The sequence below is a fragment of the Podarcis muralis genome, chromosome 2 (genome assembly GCF_964188315.1).
Source record: "Podarcis muralis chromosome 2, rPodMur119.hap1.1, whole genome shotgun sequence".
Lineage (NCBI taxonomy): Eukaryota > Metazoa > Chordata > Lepidosauria > Squamata > Lacertidae > Podarcis > Podarcis muralis.
The window spans coordinates 62194358-62220464 of record NC_135656.1 but is presented as its reverse complement, the minus strand read 5'-3'; the positions used below and the strand labels follow the sequence as shown (position 1 = coordinate 62220464).

The 26107-nt window shown below is 43.4% G+C and overlaps 1 protein-coding gene across 3 annotated transcripts in view; it reads left to right on the top strand.

Annotated features, from left to right (window-relative positions):
• The window catches only part of CAMK2A (calcium/calmodulin dependent protein kinase II alpha), a 108502-nt gene that overhangs the window by 55273 nt on the left and 27122 nt on the right, over positions 1-26107 (top strand). For all 3 annotated transcript variants that reach the window (XR_003705248.2, XR_003705250.2, XM_077924613.1), the window contains exons 4-9: positions 11861-11915; positions 13827-13892; positions 15594-15666; positions 18509-18611; positions 22740-22823; positions 25362-25456. Coding sequence is in view for 1 of the 3 variants with exons in the window: in XM_077924613.1 (XP_077780739.1) it covers positions 11861-11915; positions 13827-13892; positions 15594-15666; positions 18509-18611; positions 22740-22823; positions 25362-25456 (476 nt within the window). In the remaining 2 variants the exon portion in view is untranslated. The remainder of the gene's footprint in view (positions 1-11860; positions 11916-13826; positions 13893-15593; positions 15667-18508; positions 18612-22739; positions 22824-25361; positions 25457-26107) is intronic.

Below are 26107 nucleotides of genomic sequence, written 5' to 3'. Positions count from 1 at the left end.
GTATTTTTGCCAAAAGTTTTAGAACTCAAACCATTACATGCATAACACAATACATTTGTGTGTTTTTGTGTGTGTGTGTGTGTGTGTGTGTGTGTAAATCACAAGCAACCCTAAGGTGTTCCCCAAACAATGGTGGAATGGGTCACCCCTAATGCAAGGGTAGGGGATGTTGCTGGACTACAACTCCCATCATCCCTGCCTGTTGGCCATGGTGGCTGGAGCTATTGTAAGTCCAACAATATCTAGAGGGCCATAGGTTTCCCCACCCCACCCCAAATGCATTGGTTTCAGCATCTGATGCTGTTTGTCTTTGATCACCTTGCCTCTGTCTCCCAAACTACCCAATGTCTTTGTGTGTGGTTTACATGGGTGACATGGAAGCAATGCACACAGAAGAATCATATCCATACATCCAAGATATGATGCCAGTTGCACTCCAATGTGCTGTATACACCATCAGCTGCAACATCTGTGATATAGGAACCAAGGATAGACCAAGATCTGTCAATTTCAGTTCTCCCAGATTTTCATTTCTCCAATCTCACATTCAGTTCTCTACATTTCTTCAATTTGTGATTTTTATAATAAAAAATCCCCATTAGAATCCTTTCTCTTAACAAAAAACATTTTTATGCAAGTGTTTCCCCCTAATATGAGGCATTTTTAACGTTATTTTCACCAATATATTAATTTTAATGCATGTTTCCCTTCCTCAATAGCATGCATATTGTTTTTTTTTTAATAAAAATTTTATTAGGGTTTTTACATTGCAAAATAGAAATAGAAAAAGTACTAAATAAAAATAGTTAAAAACAATCAATCTTTTCATCACATTATTTTTCATTTACTTGTTTCCCGGACCTCCTCATACCTCCCTTTTTTGTATTCCAATTCAATTTATTAGCTCAGCAGTTTCTTTCCCTCTTTATTCTACCCTGATCTTTAATCTTAAGTTATTATAACATTAAATTTTTACTTATAAAAAACCATTTTTTCATATTCTTTTATACCATTACAGCTAGAAACCACTTAATTTCAATCCAACATCATTCTAGCAATCATTAATTTTACAATATCTCTGTAAATAGTCCATATTGTTGGGTAAACATTGACTGGAGAACGACACTGCAACATTTGGAGAAGTGCAAATTTCAGAGAATGGCTGTGTTTCAGCTCCCGTATTGTTTCGGAAGGTGTGAATTAAGTTGCTTTCCCTTTAAATGCAAACTGAATCAAAACTCCCCCCAGCCCTACAAAACCACCCTAAGGTAGGCAATGACGGGGCTGGAGAAAAAGTGTTGGTACTTTCCCTTCCTTTCTTCAACTCCAAAATGTACTCCATCTGTGTGAATCGCTGCACACAGCTTGTAATCGAGCTTGCAATAAATTGTGGAGTGCTGCAGCCATGGCTTTCCTATTTTCTCAAAGGGATGGAATAGTTAACATTGCTGACATCTGAATTCACATCTCTGGCATTTGAGTTAATCCCACACTGAAGAGGAACAGGCAGTTTATGCCTCTGAAGACAATTGAGAGTGACACTCTGCAGACTCATTCAGTTGCTTTACATAGCTCTTATTGTGTGCATTTTCTCTGCAGCCATAAAACCTTCACACGCACCTGCACACCCCTTTACAAATGAAAACCAAGATTAATTGGAGTGAGTGTTCAATATCATTAGATACCAAATTGCCCTTTTGTAGGTCATTCCTCTTCATTTTTACTCATAGTAGACCCATAGAAGTTAATGGACGTGGCAAAGATGGACCCATTAATTTCAGTGGGCCTGCTTTGAATACCACAGTTTTTCATTTTTGTGTCTGTTTTGTTGCACGCAGCATTAGCTTTCCCTTTTGTTAGGGTGCTCAGATGCAAAGGAGAGTGACAGGACTCCTGTGTCGTCCCCTATACTTTTAATATTTTATGTTAGAAGAGGGATGCTGCTTGTTCTGCAGGGCTGGAAGAAAGCTACTTCTGCATTTCCCATTTTTATGCAAATGTCACAGGCTGCATGTACATTTAGAACACAGTTAAAGCACAGCCACAAACACACCTGGGAATTATAGTTGTTAAGGGTGCTGGGAATTGTAGCTCTGTAATGGGTAAACTACAATTCTTAGGATTCTTGGTGGGTTGTATGGTGTATATCATTAACTCTAATCTTTTCACTGGACCATCTGATACCCTATTAGGGTTGCCAGCTTTTCAACGAGCTGAGCTGCTGTAACGCTGCTTTTGAACAGCAGCTTGATTTTCAGAAATTAACAGATACACACACACACACACACCATGGAAATAAGGGCTGCAACCTACATTTCATCTCCATATTGCAAAAGCTTCACTTGCTGATTTTCAAAGCTGCTGTTAAAGGCACAAGAACAGGCCGTGCCACGGTTCCCTGTGGTCATCTGGCAACTCTGCCCCCTGCTCCTTTTTTGCCCTTCTCCCTGGAGACACAGATGTGAGCTGCATAGAGTGGCAGTGCTTCTCTGTGGGAACAGACAGGATTGTGTTAACAGAGCAAGATAACTGAACAAGACCAATCTGGTAGCTATTTATACCCAGAAAGCCATTCTCTCCTCTCCTCCCCTCACACCCCCACTGTTCACTGCTGCCTGGAAACTCAGGAGTACAGTTCCCAATGAAAGCAGCACAAACAGGGTAATTATCTACTGATGATCTAAAATGAACCAAAATGCTGCAGGCTGGAATTAAAGAGGAGAATTGATGCTGCCAGGAGGAGCAGAGTGATATCTGTGGTGGCACAGAGCCATGTGCAAAGGGCTGGACCCCTGGCTTCTGGGGCTGGGTTGACGCCTAGTTTACGAGAGACGTCCTCTGTGTTGAATCTTCACTTTATTGAAAATTGTGAGGAAGGCAATTCCTTTGACTCCACCCTGTCTGAAACATAACAAAAAGAGGGGTACTCTATGAAGGGATTTGTCCCTTTCAAACTACATAAATAAGTAAACATAAAATGATAATAGCAAAATAGATTAATGTTATCAATCAGTTTGCTATCTTATGCTTGTGTAATGTTCATGCATCCTGGTCAGTGTGGGGCAGTGTTTTGGCTTATAGGGCCCTAACTGTGGCCCAACATCCCTTGCGTCCTGCAAAGCTTACCCCAGTAGCCTATGTGTTTTCACAATTCCCTGCTACAGGAATGCTGGAGAGCTTCCTTGCCCAAGGCTGTAAGTTGGTAAGCAGCAGTCTTGGGTGGAAGGAAGGACTAGGTCCTAGCCCAGGCTTCCTCAACCTCGGCCCTCCAGATGTTTTGAGACTACAATTCCCATCATCTCTGACCTCTGGTCTTGCTAGCTAGGGATCATGGGAGTTGTAGGCCAAAAAACATCTGGAGGGCCAAGGTTGAGGAAGCCTGTCCTAGCCTGTTGCATCTAGGTCTGTAACTAGCTTTACCATGGTGGCTTATTCCCTCCCTGCAGCTGAATTCCTTCACTCAACACATAATTAGCTAATCTTCCTTACAGTGTTGCTGAGGGGAGGGAAAAAAAAGTACCGTAGTCTTGGTTCAGATGCTGGATTCTGAATGCTCAGAGAGGCATTTTGTATAGCATCACCTGCACTTATAGTTAAGCCTAGTTTTGGATTTATGGTTGAATATCTACTGTAGTCATTGATGAATGGGTCCCCTAGCATCTCTCTCTCTCCCCCCCCCACTTTAAAGCGGCTCTGCTTTAATCCAGGTGGTCAGTTCTAGAGTCAAAAGGCATCGCTCTAAAGTGGTCTCCTTTATGCTTCGGTGGTGTTGCGTGTTAAGGAGTCGTTCTATTCTGCTCTGCCTCTAATTATAACAGTGAAGGTCTGGTGTGCCTTTTCCAATCCATCTATTCAAACCTTTTCATGCTCATTGAATAATTCAGTTGCTCGCTATTCATAAAAGAGGCATGCCTTTTATGCAACTGCATTTATGTTGTGACTTCTAGAAAGATGGAGAGCTGAAAGCAGGCGAGCAGTTTGGACCCTTCCTGATGGAATTGAGTGGGAGGTTCTGGCTGAGCAGAGCAAGAAGCAGAGAGTCCTTGTTTTTCTTCCCCAGAACGACTCTTTATTGACTGGAACAGCTCTTCAAGGAGTCTCATGATCCCAGGGCCTGTTGGTGGACGAGTCTGAATAATCTCTTAACAGAGGCTATGCAGTATTAAATCCCCATAAGTCTGCACTTTCTGAAACAAAGCCTCCATGGCCCATGCAATCTTTCAGCTGCCCGTTCTGGACTACAGCATTTCCAGGGAGGGCTGGGAAGGTCTCCTGCCTGAAACACAGGAAAGCCGCTGCCTGTGTGACAGCTAGGTAGACCAATTGTCTGACTCCGTACTAGGCAGCTTCCTATGCATACAGCCCAACCTGGAGATTTCAGGGATCAAAAATGGAACCTTCTGCATGTGAATGTTCTGCCAAGAGCAGAGGTTCTTTTAGGGTTCAGACAAGGCAAAGAACACACAGGTTGTTCCTTGAGAAACAGATTTTATTTACAGGCAGGATGAGAAAACAAAACAAGGAACAAAGAGCAAAGCAAAAGGCAGGCAGGTCCGTTCTGTTGCTGGGAACCCCCTCAGAACAACCATGGTTGGACTCACTGGCATGCAATCAGTGGACCAGGGGGACTAGGCGAGTGCCCTAAATGTTCCCCTGGTGCCTCCCTCCCAAAGCCCAGGAAGCTTCTGCCCAGCTCAGGGAAGGAGGTGTGATGCTCTGATGGGTCCAAGAGCCCTCCCAAAACCCACCCAGCTTTGGGAAGGAAGCAGGAGGGCCCCAGCATCATGTCAGAGAACTGGCTCCTCCTTCCCAAAGCCTGGGAAGCATTTGCCTGGCTTAGGGAGGGAGGCGCAATGCTCATGCTTGCAACACCACCCCCCATTGTCCTCACAAGCTGGAGCCTCTATGAAAAATTTCACCACAAGCCACTGGTACCTTGTAAGCTGGCCTTTGGCTTTGCCTTCTGAAATCTATTGGAGGACACTGTGCCATTGCCTGATGTTTTATGGTGCTCAACTGGTTCATTGTTTTTGTAAACTGGCTTAGGAGACATTTTAATTAAAGGATCCAACCCTCCCTCACTTTTTCCCAGCGGTGCTCTATCCCAGCTATCACTTTTCTCCTAGCCCAACTCAAAAACTGGAGAGAGAAATCAGACAGAGAGATTAGAGAGGATACAATTAAGAGAAAGACTAAGATGGTAGACTTCACCAGGTGAACCAAAGGAGATCTTAGGTGGCAATTAAGTAACAGTGTGAGAGTTGCTTGCTCCTCTTCTATAGACACATATATAGGAACATTCATGTCTTTGGATGGAGGGCTGAATTTTAATAAGTGCAGTCAGGAGAGAGGTTATCATCAGAGTGAGCAGGTAAGGCATTATCAAGAGACAGATAAATTTAGGGGAAGAAGTTCTGCAGGGCTGAATGGGTGGAATAGATAGCCTAGAATTAGAGAGAGGTCAGGAGTCAAAGCCACCTGGTGGAACAAAGTCTGGTTTCTACAAAGGATGCCACTTAAGGTTGTAAAGTGGGTGGGGATAATTAATGGTGGTGGCTCTGCCCATGTAGTCCTCATTTACAAGCACATAATTGCTGCACGTGTGAATAGGGCCTGCCCAGGTAAATTTTGTCCCTAAACCCTCCTGCACAGCACACTCTTAAAACCAGCAACTGACTAGTCAATTAATCAAAGCCATGATAGCTCTTCTGCAACTTCCTTACCTGAAAAACTATACATGTATAATAGCAGGCATCTCTGTGTCACGGTGGTGAGCTCCTGTTGTTCGGTCCCAGCTCCTGCCCACCTAGCAGTTCAAAGTGCAAGTAGATAAATAGGTACCACTCCGGTGGGAAGGTAAACGGCGTTTCTGTGCGCTGCTCTGGTTCGCCAGAAGCGGCTTAGTCATGCTGGCCACATGACCCAGAAGCTGTCTGCGGACAAACGCTGGCTCCCTCGGCCTCTAGAGCAAGATGAGTGCGCAACCCCAGAGTTGTCTGCGACTGGACCTAATGGTCAGGTGTACCTTTACCTTTACCGTGTCTTGTGTACAGATATGTGTATGCTGTCTCAGCTCATCCTGATGTGCTTAGAACACCCAACTTGGTCATTTTTAGGGGGGGGGGAAATCCTTCTCTTCCTTTAGTGTTCAATTAACCAATCTGATTTAACCAACATCACTTGAATGGAATAGCTGGCATTAATTTATTGAGGTGTGAAATCCAATTATGGAACCATTTGGTCCTTCAAGAGAGCATAACAAACTGAATCTATGTAGAGACAGCTTCTGGTGCCCTTCTCTCTCTCTGTCAACCCCCCCTCCCACTGTTTCCTTTCTAATTCTTGTGGCAAATTGGGATGGAGGAGGAGGGAGGACTTTGACATTGCCTGGTGAGTAAGCAGCTGCTTGTAGGGTACATTGCTGTTAGCATGAAGGAACAGCTCAGCCTCTTTGCTTGGGGCCCGAAAGGACCCTTATCCCAGGCCAAGCACTCGCAGAGCATACTTCATTTCACGGATATAATTCCGCAGCCCTTGAGCCAAAAGTAAGGAAGTAACTAGGGCCAGTTCAATACATTTTGCCGTGTGAGGCACAGCACAAGATGATGCCACCCCCTTCCACATACAGAAGTCAACTGGACTGGCACAGCATGGTCCACCGCAACTGAAAGCAGCAGGCCACCTAAGGGGGCACCTGACATGCACAGAGCATAAACTATGGAATTTGCTCCCACAAGAGGTAGTGTTGACCACCAATTTGGGAGGCTTTAAAAAGAGGATTTGACAAACACATGGTGGGTAAAGCTACCAATAGCCACTAGTCAACAATGCCTATGTTCTATGACCACTGCCAGAGGCAGTATGCCTCTAAATACTGTTTGGGGAGCGTTGTTCTGCTTTCAGTGGTTTACCACAATGTGAGAACAGAGTTTTGGGCTGGGTAGGCCTTTAGGCAGGTCCAACAGGGCCCTTCTTCTTATCTAGATAAAGGTAGGTAGCCATTTTGGTCTGCCGTAGGCGAAACAAAATAAAAAAATTCCTTCCAGTAGCACCTTAAGAGACTAAGTAAGTTTGTCATTGGTATGAGCTTTCGTGTGCATGGCATGCACACTTCTTCAGATACACTGAAACAGAAGTCACCAGACCCTTATATATAGTGAGAGGGTGGGGAGGGGTATTACTCAGGAGGGTGGTGGGAATGGGTGATTGGCTGATAGGTATGGTTAACCTGTTGACCTGTTAACGACTGCAATTGGTCTTACAGGAAAAAGCAAGGGGTGAGATGGCTAAAAATAGCTTTATCATGTATAATGAGATAAGAATCCAATGTCTCTATTCAGACCAGGTCTCTCCATGGTTTTAAGTTTGGTAATCAGTTGTAATTCAGCAACTTCTCTTTCCAGTCTGTTTCTGAAATTCTTTTGCAATATGACAGCTACTTTGAGATCTTGTATAGAATGTCCTGGGAGATTGAAGTGTTCTCCTACTGGTTTCTCTGTCTTGTGATTCCTGGTGTCTTCTTACCTGTTCTTCTGTACCTCTTCACTGTTCCCTGCCATTCAGCATTCACTGCCAGAAGCAACTGCCTCACTGTGCCCCAGAATTAAGTGTATACTGGTGCTAGCAGGACAATTCTAAACCCATTAGCTCAGCTGTACTGATCAAGACTTACCTTTCGGTGGAGGTATATAGAGGAAGACTATGACTGAAGACCAAAGTAGACAGAAGGGACATGAGGCATGGTTCCCATTGTTTGGCCTCATATAGGTTTGTTTGTTTTGTTTAGAAAACAGCAACAACAAATGATTGGTGTGGTGGGGAAACATTATGATTACATCAATTTATTAACATTTCTATTAAAATACCAACAAAAAAGAGGAAGTAATAACTCTTAGCACAAATGAGGGAAATTGGGTAAGCACATATCTCTAAAAGTTAGCAGCAAAATGCAGAAGCCAAAGATGAAAAATAAAACAAATAGATAGGAGTAATGGCCATGCCTCAAATCTTCAAATACACAGAGGTGGAAAGAAAGAAAGAAAGATTCATTCAAGCATAGCAAAACCCATCATTCTCTGAAATAATGATGTGATAATTTTGAATGAAAATGCCATAATAAATCTCACAGCAAGTTCAGGGCAAATCAAAATTAGATGGCAACTTTTTAACAAAGGTTGTGATGTATTTATGATAACTTTGAAAAATAAATTTCATGTCAAACTTGCAAGGGGGCAAAGATGAAGTGTTGCAAGGAGAAGCATAAAGTGTTACAAGAAAGACTCCTTGCCAGAGCAACAAGAGGGCAGATATTTATTCTTCTCTCATCTCTGCCCTACCTACCTGTCTTTCAGGTACTGGCACTTTGTTTCTTCTTTGTCCTGCATTCTGCTCATATGTCATTGTTCCTCATCATGTAATCTATTAAGAACACAAGACATAAGGACAAAATAAGAGCCATGCTGGATCAGGCCAGTGGCCCGACTAGTCCAGCATCCTGTTCTCACCAGATACCTATAGGAAGCCCGCATGCAGGACTTGAGTGCAATGGCACTCACCTAGGGTGCCAACTTGAATAAAGTATTTGGGGTTCCAGTAATAATAATAATAATAATAATAATAATAATAATAATAATAATAATAATAAATTTTATTTATATCCCGCCCTCCCCAGCCGAAGCCGGGCTCAGGGCGGCTAACAACAATAAAACAGTACAAAAGTACAGCATAAACAACATTCTAACAGCCCTGCCTCACATAATCACTCACAATACGTGGCACATGCACACCATTTAAATGGCACTTTCCATCAACTTTGGAGCTCCCGGCCCCCTCAAATATTTTATAGGAGGGGCAAAGGGACCTTGGTCACTAGGAGTTGGCTCCTGTGGCACTTGCCCCACTTCTGATTCCCAGAAACTTGTATTTGGGGCATTTATAGATCATTTTAGACTGGCACTTCACATGTATTATTTCAGTGTTCCTTAAAACAATCCCCTATATTGTAAATGGAATAATTTTGCGGTAAGAAGATGACTTGTGGATTTTTAAATTTTATTTTTAAAAAATATTTTTTCATTAAGCAACATCAGCATCCTCTTTATCCTGGCCTTTTTTGGAATTATGTTCTAGTGGGTAATATTAAATGTTTAAAGAAATATGGGAAGTAGAGAGGCTACCTCCTTCAAAATCAAGAATGACATGCATGCCAATTATGTGGATCCCTTCCTCTGACTGTTCATAATAACCATTTCTGTTATTATATGAAACAACTCATATTCTTCTTGTTAAGGATTCTTTGGGTGTCTTCCCAGCCTTCTTGCAGCTGATTGTTAGATTGTTCTTACATTTGGAAATGTATCTTAGCACAAAATAATTTTCTGGTGATAGCAGGAATCAGATAACTGGATATTTTCCAAAGGTTATGCAGAAGTTGTGATTAAAATTTCAGTAGCTGAAATTGCTCAGCTTAGATTTTTCATAAATACATATAAACCCATTTTCCCCCTCTTTCGTTTCTCCCTCCATTTTTTTGCCCGCCATTGGGAATATGCATTTACACACACACACTTTTCAGAAAAATCCCATCATTCTAGAACATACTGAGATTAGATTAAATAGTAATATTTAAATATGCATGGGTCAAGGGATATTTTGATAATGTGCATTTATCTAAATGGCATTGTGACATCCCAAACGATTGACTAATCACATTTTCAGCAGCTAAACCAGGCTGCAGTAGTGCAAACTCTGTACTGCAGAGGATAATAACCATTTCTGTCAAGTTTACATCTGTGGAAATCGACTGTAATAATTCTTGTCAATTTTTCTTCTAAGGGCTATTTTTTTCATCACAGTATTTTCCCTGATGAGAAAAAGCAAACCTGGTGAAATTGTCTCTTCTAGGCAACCCTTAAAGGTGCAGCAATATTCCTTTCAAGCCTTCAGAAAAAAATATAATTGTTAAATTTAAGCACAGCCCCCACATTGTGAAAAATATAGAATGGATTCCCTGGAAGTTGTATGTGTGAAGTCTTACAGAGAGAACATCAAGGCTGTTGCAGCATGTTTCTCATTCCATTCCCGGTCTTTTGCCTTGAGTTGTGGATGATGGAGGAGGAGTGTTCCCTCGGCTATGGAAGCTATCCTTGGAGGATGCCAGGATAATTTGATATTTGGCACCCAATAAGGAGGGAAAAGGTCAGAGGGAATGCCATCACCAAGCCAAGCTGCTAGAGAAACCCTGCCCTGCCTGTCAGAGTACTGTCTTAGCAAGACTGCCTTTGAAGCTGTGTTTATCAAGCCAAGCAAATGGCAGCAATCTTTGGGATATGGGGATATGGAGAAGATATTAGGCATTGAGAGCTGGGGGAAGGGAGATATAGAGAGGTTGCTGTCACCTGGGCTGGGGCATCTACTGGCTGTGATTAGCTGCTGGGTTCTAACTGTACAACCCTGAATAGTGGGAAGAGCCACCTTGGTCAACCGTATGATTTGTTTTTCCCCTTTGAAGAATTTCAGCTTTCACCCTAATCCTAAAATGGAAATCTGTCGGATGTTAGTGTTTTAGGCTGCATAGAATTGCAGCCCAGTTCTCAAAAGAATATAAACTTGGAATTCCCAAGCTAGGCCTGACTCATTCTAACAATGGCTGGCCCAAAGCCTCAGGGAAGTTTATTGTCGGAGTGAGATGCCGTCATCCATTCCCTGTTGTGAGTCTGCACGATCTAGCAGCTAGAGGTAAATGATGTGGGTTTTTTGTGGGGTGGTAGTGGTAAGATCACAAAGCTCTTGTTGAAATATCATACACATAAGGCATTGGCAAGATTTTTTCTAAAAAATGCATCTAACTTACATGGAAAGGGTAAATCAGAATTAAAGGGAGAAAACAACACAGACTGGCATTTTGATGACAATGATTTCATATGAATGCAGTAAAAAAACCCAACCAACCTTGTATGCATGAGATGCACCGATCCCACAATAAACACCTGTTGTTTCCCTGAACATGGATGAGATATGGGGAATGGTGGATTCAAACTGCAGCAGAGTCCCTGGCAAATCTGCCCGATCATTTCATCACGTGTCCAACTATCCAGTTAGCCATCAGTGAGCTGAATGGAGAAACAAATGTACTTGGCTCCACTGTGTAAGGCTGACAAGTAATCTAGGCACATTATAAGCAAACAAACGAGCACTTTAGCACATCCTCAGCTGAAAAGCAAATCCATTCAACCCACACCTGGGCGCACACACAATAGGTCCCATGAATTGGCCTGCAGTCTGCCTTCTTTCCATTGAAATCCACTGTTTCTTTTCTCCCTCTTCCGTGTTATATCGAAACCATTGTTTCTGTTACTTGACGGTCTGCAGTCATAAAGACCTTCGGCAGAAAAACGGCAGTGTTTGCCAAGGTCAGTAAAGTCGACTTCAGTGATCAGAAAATACTCCCTGGATGCATGTATGTTGCAGAAGGTTTACCTCCTTTTCAACATTTTGAAGCATTGAATATATGGCAAGATGGGGAAGGTTCCCAGGACATGTTCTGAAGGTATATGAGGCCGCTACTTTGATAAAGCTAAGTGGGCCTGGGTCTGGTAAGTGCGTCGATCGGTGGCCCTCTGGGAACCACATGGATCTCACCTTGGGTTCAGTGATGGAGGAAAGGCTATCAATGTCAGAAAATAAATACATACATGAATATAGGTGAGGTGAGGTGTGGTTCCACTTCATACACTTGCAGCCTGCATTGCACTAGGGAAGTATTTCAGCTCAGTGGACCAAGGTGAAAGACCAGTAGATTTACCTCTGAATATAATAAGTTTATTCTGGCTGGTAACCTGTTCCATTTTCGTCTCTGCAGTGAGGCTTCATGACAGCATATCAGAGGAGGCACACCACTACCTGATATTTGACCTGTAAGTAATGGCGGGACATGAATAAATCTTCATATGCATGTTAAGTACTCTGTGAATCACTATGGGAGCATTACCTCTCAGGACACACACACAGTTTGAGAGCTACTCAGTCCAAAGTGGACTTAGATCATAGAGTTTCTCCACCCACCTACTGAAAAGTGAACGTGGTGTGATGGAGCCATTTTTCCACATGCCTCATGCACACATTTTCTGTCTCTCTCTACCATCACGAGGCAAACAGATACTTTGGAATGAGTCAAAACCCTGCAAAACCCATTTGACAAGAGACAAATAAATTGGTATGTAGTGCATCACAGACTACAATGGCTCTGCCAAACAACCTTCAACTTCCTTAAAAGCTGTCTCCAGGTTAAGTTGGTGCCCTATCACAGTTGGATATCAGTGTTGGGTAGCTTGTGTCCAACCCTTTTAGAAAGCAGAGCAGCTAAGTGGCTTGGATTTCACAAAGCGTTTTGCAGCATCCAGCTTTAAGAGAATTAGCACTGCTCTTTATGCAGATCAGCCCTTCAAGCTTCTTAGAGCAACAATTAGCATATTGAATGTGAAGTCCCTGGAGGACCAGCTGCTCTTGCACTGTTCTCCAAATCCTTTAAGAGATCCTGCCTGGCGCTGCAGTTTTTCTTTGTTACTCCTTTGAGACAGAGGGGTCTGGCATCCAAGACGGCGCTGATACATCTCCCGTTCCAACCTGTTCCTTCTTAGGCGGCTCTTAATTTCTCCTTCCTATCCAGCAAGCAAAATCACAGTAGGAATGCTCCACTAGAAATTCTAGGCTGGTGAGGAAGTAGTGAGGTTGGCAAGGTCACTTGAGAGGGGATTGCTGTTCTGCATGCTTAGCATATGGCCCACATGAGGCAAGATATTAAGATGACAAAGGGGAAATGGTGATAGCCCATTTCATCATTTCCTCCAGAATTACAGTCCTACAGTTTGCGGAATGAGGCAAAAAAATCTGATAGGATGAATAGCACTGCTAGCTATGGTAGAATAATAGAATTATAGAATTGCAAGGGACCTTGAGGGTCATCCTAATCCAACCCTCTACAATGCAGAAATCTCAACTAAAGCATCCATTGCAGATGTCCATCCAATCTCTGCTTAAAAATCCCAAAGGAAGAAGAATCCACCATTTTCCCACCATTTTTCCACAGCTCTTACCATCAGAAAGTTCTTCCTCCAACCTTCTGCATACGAAGTGTGTGCTCAGAACTGTTTTCACTAATAAAATACATTTTGTATGTCCTTGCCACTATTACAGGCATTCATATGGGTGCTTTACCCCAGTAAAAAGGTAAAGGTACCCCTGCCCGTACGGGCCAGTCTTGACAGACTCTAGTGTTGTGCGCCCATCTCACTCTATAGGCTGGGGGCCAGCGCTGTCCGCAGACACTTCCGGGTCACGTGGCCAGCGTGACAAGCTGCATCTGGCGAGCCAGCGCAGCACATGGAACGCCGTTTACCTTCCCGCTAGTAAGCGGTCCCTATTTATCTACTTGCACTTTGATGTGCTTTCGAACTGCTAGGTTGGCAGGCGCTGGGACCGAGCAACAGGAGCTCACCCCGCCGTGGGGATTCGAACCGCCGACCTTTCGATCGGCAAGTCCTAGGCGCTGAGGCTTTAACCCACAGCGCCACCCGCGTCCCTAATTTACCCCAGTATATGCTTTAAAAAAATAATGTATACATTACTTGGCTGCAGAACTTCATTGCAAAATTCAGAGAAGTGTGCATTTCAAAGGATGGTTGTTTTTTGTTTGGTGTGTTACTTGGGAAAGTGCGGGTTTAGCACACTCTTCCCTTTAAATGTGAACTGCCTTGACTTTCGCCTCCATCCCTTGCAGCAGGAGGATGTCTGGAGCTGGGACTGATTCCTCTTTAATTTCTTCACAGGGTGACAGGCGGAGAACTGTTTGAGGACATCGTTGCTAGAGAATACTATAGTGAAGCAGATGCCAGGTGGGTATGGGGGAAAGAATAAGTGCCTAGGAAAAACTGTACAACACTGCATCTCTGAGGCTGGCAGGCAACAAGGCTGAGAACCTGCTGCTTATCTCTATCACTGATTAGTTTGGCCTTCAATCTTTTTGTATTGCTACACTATGCTTCTTGTCATGTAAGCAGGCAGTGTCCAACAACAATACAAAATACAGTGCATATTCGGGGGGGGTGTGCGCGCGCGCGCACGTGTGTGTGTGTGTGTGTGTGTACATATATGCAATATGGATACAATAAAATTAAAATCCAAAGACAGTCAGTAGTCCAAATAAAAGTAAGATTCATGATGACATCAAGGGCCAGCAAAGACCAGGGTAAATGAAAAAGTACTGGTGTGTGCCTTGTTTTGGGGTGGGAGTGGAGCCATTGCAGCTGCTCATACACAATATAGGCACAATCTAGGTGAGAAACTGGGAACTGATGGCTCACGGACTGCATCTGGCCCATGAAACCTCCTTAACCAGCCCTTCTTAGCCCTGCTCCTTCCTTCTTGATATGGGCAGCTGCGGTGGGAGCAGCTACAAAAACAGACACTGCAACTGCAGTGCCCACTTCCGTCTTCCCTTTTCACCCTGATCTCAGACAAATCTGCTCCCTTCTCAGCACTGGCAGCCTCTGTCTTTCCCTGGTCCTTTCCCAGTGCTTGTGTAAAATGTGTACTTGCTTTGTAAAATGGCTCTTGCTTTGATGCAATGCCATCTAACCTCTGCACAAATGTATCAGGACAAATGCTCATCAAATAACCAGCATTGTGTGATTGCTCTGCAAATAAATCAGGATGCATGCTCAACAAGCAGGTTGCCCTGAAATGCCCTTAATTGAAATTTTGCCAGCTTTTAATTTGGACAGTGACTCTTGGGCTGGGGTGGAGAGGGTGATTCTTTGGCTTTGTGGGACAATGAATTAAACTAGTAAGATGATGATTGCCGTGCAAAGATGCTTACTTGAAAATAGGTCACACCAAGTAAGCATAGAAGTGCAACCTTAACACCACACACACGCTTACAATCGCCTGGCATATTTGACTATCAGCTTGGTGTGCTTCTTAGCAAACAGCTTTTATTAAGCTTCCTGTATGCCCAGAACATTATAAACGATTGCTTTATTAGCATCTGCCAAAAACGTAAACAGAGCCATTTCATTTTGCAGACAGCTGTTCTGGCACCTGGGCCTTCATTTTCTGTTTTCCACATGCCTGCAACATGATGTGTGTGTCTCATCAAGCTGTCGTAGTGAGACCTACCAACATGAGAAAAGTGATCATGAACTTGCCACCCCATCTACTGCCATAATTTCTGTGAGAAACCGATCCAGTGGTTTTTGCTCATTAGCTTCTGCAACACTGCATGCTCATAAAGCAACCAGCTTTGCTCTTTTTTCCTCTCACGGAAGAACCCGAAGGCCTCCAATAATGCCCTCCTGTAATAGAGTTTCAATGGCAATCAGATTACAATGGTTCTTTCATTTCCCGTCCTGTTGGTAAGCCTGGCTCTGCAGAGAAAGGCACCGAGCCATTCTTCATGGCTGCTAGCAGGAAAGGGGAATGGGAAAATAGGAAATGGCAAAAAGATAGCAGAGCAGACAGGACTCTGCTGGGAAACCTTGCCTCAAGCCATCTCCTGACCCCTTCCAAGGTAATGTGACTGTGTTTCCTCTCTCTAGTCACTGCATTCAACAGATCCTGGAAGCTGTCTTACATTGCCACCAGATGGGTGTAGTGCACCGGGATTTAAAGGTAAAATATTTATAAACTGTAAGACTAAAAGTGTATCCCTTCTGCAGCCAACTCCTACACCCAACATAACATACCCTGGTTGATTTACTTTGATAGAAAGTAGATGATAGCATAGCTTCGATAGAAATAGAATTGTTAAGTGGTTGAAGTCTGTAGATTTCATAGGTTCTAGTTTTCACAGACGTACAGTAGTAAACTGTCGGAGCTGTACGAACTTCTGATTGCATTGGACTGAATGTTCCTCCTCCGAAAATAATCCCCGTCCATAGAAAACTAGCATATCAGGGAGAAAGCTTGATTAAAATCCTTCTTGCTGATACCTAGCTTTCTGCAAGGAGGGACTTTTTTTTGTACTATGAAGGAACATTCAATCATGTGAGCCCTCCCCTCAGCCTGAAATGATACAGGTGGCCACCTCCAGGTTTAAATCTACCTTCCTAATTAAGCCAGCTGTAAAATGTAAGTGTATCCAAGAATACTTCAAGCCAAAGGTAGGGTTGGAAAGATCTGTCGGTTTTTGTTTTCTCCGTTTCTCATTTTCTCAATCTTAAATTCAGTTTCCCACATTTCTGCAGTAGCTCATGAGCCAAATGAGTACCACGTGGCATGGTCAGAATCTGGCCAAAAGATGCTAGCTGAGGCATATCGCCATCCTAGTATTCCACCTCCTACTCCAAATAAGATGTTTTCTCATCTGGACATAAGCAGCAGTCAGAGGATTCACAGTCTGTTTTGTGTCTCACTGGGAAAAACCAAACAAACTGCAAGTAGCTTGTACCTGGGACTCAATAAGAAACCAAGGGGCGTTTTTTTTGCTGTTTGCCTTGGGATTGCTGAGCCAGCCAGCTGCTTCCTTGCTGGCGACTGCAATTGTAAGCATGCAACTTGACCATAATTCTCTATAGTGGATGCACTAATAACATGGTTGCTGATTGTGATCTGGGAGTCAGGCAGCCCAGCAGAGAAGAAAACCTGATCTATGTTTCTTCAATCAGTGCTGTTGGCAATCCTAAGTCTTGAGGTGCAGCTGACAGCCCTGTTAGTACGCTGTTGTCTGCCAAAACAGCCAGCCATATGAGCTACCTCTTCCCTAATTAGGGAGTTGTTCTATCTGTGGGCTGGCTTATTATGGGATGGGAGCTCACCATGCATGCAAAATTTTCACAGCATGCATGCCATGTTGTTGGCATCAAATCCCACCCACAGTTTAATCCTTTCCAGGGAAAATCCAGTAAGTTTTTAAAAACCCATTTGTGACAAGTGAATGTTGGACCCATTCTAGGGGATGCGGGGCCCAGGAAAAATCACACCCTTTGGCTCTCCCCATTGCCTTCATCTCCCTTTTGCCTCTGCCACCCCCTCCACCACCTCCCTCCCTCCCTTGCTCTAGGAAGGGAGGAGGTGGAGAATCTTCCCAGCTGGGTGGAAGGTAGCTGGGCTGGCCAGGCAGCAAGCATGCTGACTGTGACTGCCACCATCAAGTACAGGGCATCCAACATGCAGTACCTGGGGCAGTTGCCCCTAGAGACAGCCCTTCCTGAATGTCTTCTTTCCAAATCCTTGTCCCCACCTGCAATCACCACCATAAGCGATTCTTTTGCCTGTTGCTTTAAGAAACACACGCTTCATTTCTGGTATTTCGCTCCTTCTTCTCCCTCCTCCAGAATACACGTCACCCTCTATATTTCTCCCACCTACTGAAGTGCTGCTAAACTCCCTGCTCACACTCATTACCAAGAAAAATGGCCCACGCAGCCATGTGACAGGGCTCCCGCTAAGTGGCCAGGAGAGAACAGAAGCTGGTACATAAGATGAACCAAAGGCATCCATAGCTCAACATCCTGTTTCCCACAGTGCTAAACCTATAAATAGGACACAGGCCCCTCCTCTGGTTGTTCCCCACCAATTAGGGTTCAGACAGATACTACTGCTTCTGATCCTGGAAGCAGCATATATAGCAAGCATAACTAGTAGCCATTGGTGACGATAGGCTTCTAGGGGGATTTTTTTGCCCTATGTTGCATCACTTTATACTCGCTTGGCACTGCAGTTGCCGCTCGGTCACCCATTCACTTGGTTTGGAGAGCTCTGAGCATTCCAGTTTTGTTTTCATTCACACTGAAACACCCTGGGCTTGATGTTTAGTGCTTGAACGTACAAGTGGAAGTTCAGGAAGCAGTCTTGAGGGAAATAAATAATGTTGTATACCGCGCCTTCCCATTGTGAGGGGAGCGGGGTACATAAAGGTAAAGGTAAAGGGACCCCTGACCGTTAGGTCCAGTCGCAGACGACTCTGGGGTTGCGGCGCTCATCTCTTTACTGGCCCAGGGAGCCGGCATACAGCTTCTGGGTCATGTGGCCAGCATGACTAAGCCGCTTCTGGCAAACCAGAGCAGCGCACGGAAACGCCATTTACCTTCCCACCGGAGCGGTACCTATTTATCTACTTGCACTTTGATGTTCTTTCGAACTGCTAGGTTGGCAGGAGCAGGGACCAAGCAATGGGAGCTCACCCTGTCTCAGGGATTCGAACTGCTGACCTTCTGATCGGCAAGCCCAAGAGGCTCAGTGGTTTAGATCACAGCGCCACTTGCGCTGTGTATCCCACACCTTCCCGCGGTGAGGGGAGTGGGGTACATAAGTATCCACATTTCTGCTGAGCATGGGGCAGAGAGAGGAGGGCTGCACCATAGCCATGCTTTCTAACCAGCATGCTTATAATTGAAAATTATAAGGTGTTTTTTTTTAAAGACCCAGAAATTAAAAGGGGGCTAAGCAGATTTGACGGGTACTTCAGAGTTGTGCTTCTGTATGTTTATCCTCTAACCGATTCCTCCCATAGCCGGAGAACCTCCTGCTGGCATCCAAACTGAAGGGAGCTGCTGTAAAACTGGCTGACTTTGGGCTTGCCATTGAAGTGGAAGGGGAGCAGCAGGCTTGGTTTGGTGAGTGGGGGAAAGTTGGGTGTCATGGGTGTAACACTTCTGTGGATCTAGTTACGCTCATGTAACAAGGGACTCAATTGCTGTGAATATTTTAAGGATCTTCGGACCTTAAGCCCAGTACGTTGTACATATCTGTTGTATAAGCTTTAGAAACCATAAACATGGTGATTATTCTGCTCAGAGTAGGTGTATGACAGTGGTTAGTACCTCAGGGAAAAACTCCCAAATAACCACCAACCAAAACATATTCTCCTTTTTTTGAATATTTTAGAACTATCACTACACAGAGAGGTGGGGGGTCACAGATGCTAGGAGTTGTAGTACAACAACGTCTGTAGGACCACAAGTTAGCCACACTTGCCTTAAGCATGTCTGTGTTATTTTTCTTCTATGGGTCACTCTGGTTTGGATCACATTAAAGGTATACCTGATATGTGTTGCTTTCCATTAAAGATCTGGAAAGCTATATAATTGCACTATCCTGTAAATCTGCTAGGTGAGATTTGATAATCTCTGTTGTAGGTAGTCATGTACAATATGTAGAACAGAGAGGGGTTCAAAGTAGCACAGCTGCCTGTTCATGTATCATCCTATTTGTCAATAAAAATATAATGCATGGACCACATTCACACAATTAGATAATAGAATCTTAGAGTTGGAAGGGACCCAAGGATCCAACCCCCTGAAATGCAGGAATCTCAGCTAAAGCACCCATGACAGATGGCCACCCAACCTCTACTTAAAAACTTCCAATGAAGTACAGTATATAAATGAGCTTCCTACATCTGCACATTTGTTCTTCTCTTCACACAAATGGGCAAACAAGCCATGAAGCCATAGTTAACTACTGCTTCCCTGTGACCTGGTTCACATGTGATGTTAAGCCAAAGTTTATTAAACTATGTCTTAGTATTATGTGTGAACCTTGCCCAGTATCTTAGCCTTGGTTTGTTTACTACCAACAAACCATGATCTGAAGCCATGATTTGTCATTGACTTACAAAACTTTAACTATGGCTTGGCATTGTGTGTAAACCCAACACCTTTCCTTAACCATGGTTTGCTTGCCTGCCCCACCCAGGGCACTCACCAAAATACAAAGGCACAGGGTGAGAGCTTGGGAGAAGCAAGTCATGGTTTGTTTGATTTGTCTGTGGGACAACTTGTGCTTAACTTGTAGTTTTTTTAAAACAAAGCACAGTTTAAATAAACCATGGCTTTACATTCTGTGCAAATATGGCATTAGAAGCATAAAGCTATGATTAATGGTTCCCATGAAAGCCAAATTGATCTGGTAGCCACCTTTAAACCTTGGCTTCATATACTAGCTTGCTTAGAAGACTTTTGTGTTGTAAAGGGAAGCTATGGTTAACTGCAGCTTCCCGGCTTCTTTCCTTGTACAGCAGGAGTGAAGGGGCTGCATGGAAGTGGATGAGGCTCTTTCATATCTCAGCTTATTAAGCTTCAGTTTGATAATCAAAATATAGAACAGGATTGCTGCACTTCTAAATGGGATAATGCACCATAATGAATGCAGTGTAAATACATATTAGATAGGAACATGATAACCTGCAGCAGTGTTACAAATGTCTGAGGGGGACTCCTGTGGGATCCACTTCACACTCCATCTTCCCGGAACACCTGCTCCCAGAAAGGAGCAAAATGTTTTGCTAGAAAGCAACAGGCACCAGCCTATCTGTGCCTGAGTATGGGTGTAATCATGAAGTTCACTTGGACCAGGAAGCCTTCATTAACTGCAACTGAAGAATCCAGGCATATCAATTACAGTACAATTTTATTACTAATTAGGCGTGGGAGCACATTTGATGTGGTTGATGCATTTGATTATAATCTTGGCCAATCATAACTAAGAATTTAAGAACTGCTAGGCTAGGAGAAGGAAGGGTCTGAGAAGTATGGTGATGTGGCATTCAAAATCCCACCTTTTTTCTGGCTTGGGTTAAGGAATCCCTTGCCATGTGTGTGAGGTCAAGGTGTGGGGAAGAACAGACACCAATTGTGTTTTCCATGAATTGACGTTTGTTTCGATTCAGCGGTAAACAAAAGACCCATGTTTCCATATATCTGGTCCCTTTGGAACTCCTATATGACCGACAGGCAGGCTTGGTTAAAAAAAACACTGAGAAACGTTCTAGCCACCTTAGTTCCATAAATAAGCTTTTGGAAACTAAAGGCTGAGAAAGCAAACCCCCCAAACGGCAATCTGTCATGCTTTGTAAGAGGCTGAGTAAATGTATTACTGAAAGAAACGGAACACACCAACCATTTGTGGTTTGCTGCCTTTTGTGTAAAAGGTGTGAGGATTTTGTGTAGCTGAAATATACAAAGCATTTTTAGATCCAGTTGCTCCAATATAGTCTTCAGTTCTAAAAATGCCACCCACCCTGGTTTTGACTACGTAGAGTCCCCTGACTTAACTGAGTTACGATGGCCAATATGTTTAACCAAACTATATTAGTTCTTCTCCCCTGAGCTTTCTTTTACTGAGCTAGTGGCATATCTTCAATTTGTTTAGCCATTTAATTGCATTTTCTAATAAGTCTACTTGGGTACTAGATGTGGTTTAATGAACTCACGATAACTTGCAGCTATAAATGTAACTTACTAAGGTCATCATAACTTACATTGCTATTGTATCTTTGAGCTGTAGACATAGGCTGTTAAGGGAATCCATTTATAATTTCTCAAACCAAAAATACATTTTGGCAGATGCAATTTGTTAGGGGCGGGGGCATAACTCAGTAGCACAGCACAAACCTTTGCATGCAGAAAGTCCCAAATGGATCTCAGCAACAAGGCTAGAAGAGATCTTTCTGTTAGCTCAGAAAATGCTGTCCTAGATGGGGTAGCAGCCTATTTTCTGAGGGGCAAACTAGGACTGCATAGACACTCAGGGGGAAAAAAACATGTCCATTTTGATTTCTCATTTTACAGTGTTAAATTCAATGCTCCACTTTTCTACATCAGTTTACGATTATTATTATTTTTTAATCCTCACAAACATTCCTCAACCTTTTAGTATGGCTTCTATTATACACATTTTTATATGGGGCAGGCTTAACTTAGTGCAGTGAGTGGTTCGGCTCCTTAGCAAGCAACCTAACATTCTGCCTTGAAGGCAAGATCTCTCCCATCTGTTCACACCTCCCTTGGTACCTCCAGGAGCTAGGTGAGGGAGGGAGTGTCTCTGCCCCCTCTGGACAGGCAGGGGTCTATCCAACATAGTGAAAGGCATTGCGGAGGTGTCAGAGATAGCTGTGAAGCTGGCCATTGAGTTCTTATGGGGCTGGTTTGGGGGCTCCTTCCCTTTGGACTATTTTCTAAAGATTATTATTATAATTATTATTTCTTGAATTTATATACCGCCCTATACCCGGGGGTCTCAGGGCGGTTCACAGAATAAAATCAAGATATAAAACCACAAAATACCTAATGAAAATAAATACAGCAACCTAATCCCCCCCCCCAAAGAAAGCACATTTTAAAAGGGCCTAGGATGTAAATCGGATCAGCCAAATGCCTGGTTAAAGAGGAATGTTTTTGCCTGGTGCCTAATATAATGAAGGCGGCAGTTGAACCTCCCTGGGGAGAGCATTCCACAGATGGGGAGCCACTGCAGAAAAGGCCCGTTCTCGTGTTGCCACCCTCCGAACCTCTCAAGGAGGGGGCACATGAAGAAGGGCCTGAGAAGAGGGTCTCAGGGTCTGAGTAGGTTCATATGGAAAGAGGTGGTCCTTGAGGTATTGCAGTCCTGAGCCATTTAAGTCTTTAGAGGTCAAAACCAGCACTTTGAATTGGGCCCGGAAACCAATATCAGGTTACCACAAGACTACCTACACTTTTCTCTTGTGGATGGGCAGTGAGGTTGTGGCACTAGCTCTACAAGCACAGGAAGACTTGAATCACAGATGTTAGGAGTGATTTTCAGCAAAGCTGCTCCAGGATAGCATGTATCCAGTGCAGAACAAACACTAGGTTTGGTGGGAATATTAGAGAGCAATTCTCTTTTCCCATTCGACTGATAGCTGCCTTGTGCTTTTTGCTGCAGACTTCGCTGGACCCCATGATGTGTAACTAACTGCATATTGTAACTCTTTGCCTTACTAGGTTTTGCAGGTACTCCAGGCTACCTTTCGCCCGAGGTGCTCCGAAAGGACCCCTATGGCAAAGCTGTGGACTTGTGGGCATGTGGTAAGTGAGGTTATGTTTCGAAAGTGACTAAACAGGCAAAATAAAACTTTAAGGAATGAGATGGAGGCCGCTGTGATTCTCTCACCATCTTTCATACTGTGTGCAGTCCCTAGCTTGTTCACAGGGCTTGGTTACCTCTGAGATATGTCAGTGCTGCTGTGTGAACTAGTGTCAGTGGACTGATAAACTCTACAGGAAACAGAATTTTTGTAGCACATCATGAAAGAGGATGTGAGCATTCATTGTCATCCTCTGCCGTGGCTCAAATGGAAAGCCAGAATTCTTTACCCCCATGTGAGCCAGTGTGGTTCAATGGCTAGAGTGCTGTGTGACCTTAGAGCAGTCACCGTCTCTCCACATAGCCTAGCTCACAGGATTGTTGTGATGATAAAATAAGGGAAGCTCTTTGAAGGGAAATATTTTATGCTGCATATTTGAATGCAGTTGTAAAAGCACTGGCATGGCTCCCTCCCCACTTCAGCACTCACTCTGATGGGTTGTTGTCCTTAAAGCCCTTAGTAAAAATAGCAAAGTTGTTCTGGTCAATATGACAAACTCATGTATGAATCTGTGACTCCACAATCATGTGTACTAGAGGAAACCATATAAATGTTTTGTAAGCGATGGGCTGAAAATCTTACAACCAAAACCCTACTCCTATGACCTATGGGAGGAATGGCTAGCTAGCTGAATGAGCTTTTAGCAGCCAGGAAGCATTATGCTACAAAGTTTATGGATTTATGGGATTAGCATTCACCAGAGAGTAACTTCCACAAGAGCAATTTGGAGATTAAAAATTGTGTTTCTGGATGTTTGTTAACTTGGAGAGTCCATTATATTCCCCCATCACCATAGCATCAAGGAGTCTCTCATTCATTAATCTATTTATCCTCATCATTCTTTTGGGACTCAGGGAGGAGCTCTTATCCATATTGTACAATGAGAAAAGGAAACATAGTAAGCCTAAATCACTTGTGTAACCCAAACAAGTAGTTACAGTAGACCAGAAAGCGAACGCAGGTGGCCTGAATTAAACTTTATGAATGGGTGCTATTTCAGATGGAATGTGTTCCTTTCTGGCAAAACACCTGGCTTCCTATGGCATGTGTTGTTGTTTTTTAAAAAAATTGATGTGAATAATGAACAACAAAGATCTTCTGAATGGTAGGAACTGAAACTGTGTCCTGGTGCAATGACTTAACATGCAGTCATCCCCTCAGCAGCGCCACTTCTGAAGAATAAGTCTTAAGTGGAGTCTCAGGCAGTTTCTATGAGTCTCAACAGTAATATGTTGCTCATCACACAAGTTCAGTGGTTTTTTTTTTTAATCAGATAGTGCTTTCAAAAAAGGACAAGCCTTCTCATGAGGCCAGATTGTATGTGTATGTTGCCTATTTGGCATGTTGATGCATCAGTGACTCACTTAATTAAACATTTTACCTTCAGCCTCATTTTCACAGCACACACATGGAAGGAACAGTTTTTCCTGTGTTGGGTTGCAGAATGTTGTAGGAAACAGATGAGGAACATACACCTGATGTTACATTTTCATTCCAAAAGAATCTTTGAGCAGGGTCTGATGTGTCTGAATGTTGCATTACTGCTGCTAGCATGCATAACGGTGCCAATCCTTGCAAAAGTTTGCCAAGGCATTCCCAGATGTTCAAAGTTCAATTCCTATATACAAAAAACCTATTAGAGTGGAAGAAAATTTCCTGGGCAGCATATATGCCGTACAGAAAGAGAGGGGGAGTTGTGATGTGTGTTGTTGATAAAGAAATTTATTCAAAATAATAAACCTCAGACAGTGTTTTGGGTGTCTGAGATCAGACATAGGGACCTGATAGTGTTTAAGAGAACAGGTAGAAATGGTAGGTGAGAAATAGGAATTCTTCCTTCTCCCACCCAAGTTCAGCTCTATGAACTGATATGGAGGAAAGACTGGGCTTAAACAAGCCCACAGAGCAGACTGCAGTGTTGCGGTTCCTGGATGTTGTTACTTAGCTAGGATGGATGCTGTTCTGGACACTTGACAAGATACTTTTTACTAACTGGATTCAGGGTATCTGACAATTAAGTGGCAAGTGATTTCTTTGTTTGTGACAGAGGGTGCTTCCCTCAGATAACAACTGGACAAGAAACAGCTTCCTCAAAGCATAGGATTTTTTGCAGTAAGGAAAGTGACGGGGAAACACACTGAAAAATGTGTGTTAACACTTGCTTTGACTCTAACCTACTCACAAGTTAATGAGTGAATGCTAATTAAATAGCCAATTGCTCAATGAGTTGGTCATTTGTTAGTGCCCCCTGTCAGGCAGGTTCTGATGCTAACTGACGACTCAGCCTGAACTATAAAAATGCTCCTACTTATCATTGACAATTTAGACAAGAAGGAGCCTTTTCACATCCTCTTCAGTTTTGAGTCTCACAGACAGTGTAGGCCTGCTGCTCCAGGCTTCTGAGTCACTGAACTAACCCCTTTTCCCACCTGTGTGTGGCTGGAGCTTACATAACGATGCCTGTCCCTGTCTCACACAGGAGTTATTCTGTATATTCTGCTGGTTGGCTATCCTCCTTTCTGGGATGAGGATCAACATCGACTATACCAGCAGATCAAAGCTGGAGCCTATGATGTAAGTGATCCCACCCCCAAATCCCTTCATTGTTTTCTCTTCCTTTCTCACATGCCATCATTTCTTTGAATAGTTCTCAACTCCCACTTTGTTTTGTACACACAGAGAGACAGAGCACCAGGTCTGAAAGCTTATTTGAGAACCAGTGTGGTGAAGTGGTTAGTAGGTTGGACTCTGAGACCTGGACTCAAATCCCTATTCACCTGTGATGCTCCCTGAGTGAACTTGGGCCAGTCTCAGTCTCTTGGCCTAACCTACCTCACAAGATTGTTGTGAGGAAAAAAATATAGTGAGCTAAGTGGGGATATTTCTTTTTCTTTTTTTAAAGGAAATAATTTGTATCTATTTATTTCATGGGTTTGTATATGACCCTTTAAGCAACTGGTTTACAACAGTAAAAGAAAGAAAGAAATCAAAAAAGGCCAATTAAAGCACAGGCCCCCCTAATAAATAAAAGCAGAGGTTTAAATGGTTAAAACTCAAAGCTTAAAAAGCTTGGGAGAATAAAAAGGTATTTTCCTGTTGTTGAAAAGATAGCCAGGTGAGAGTTTCTGGGGAAAGGATTTCCATAACTAAGTGACAATTAAAATATCCCTTTTTTGGTTGCAACTTCCCTCACTTCAGGAACACCCTTGCTGACCTCAATGCGCA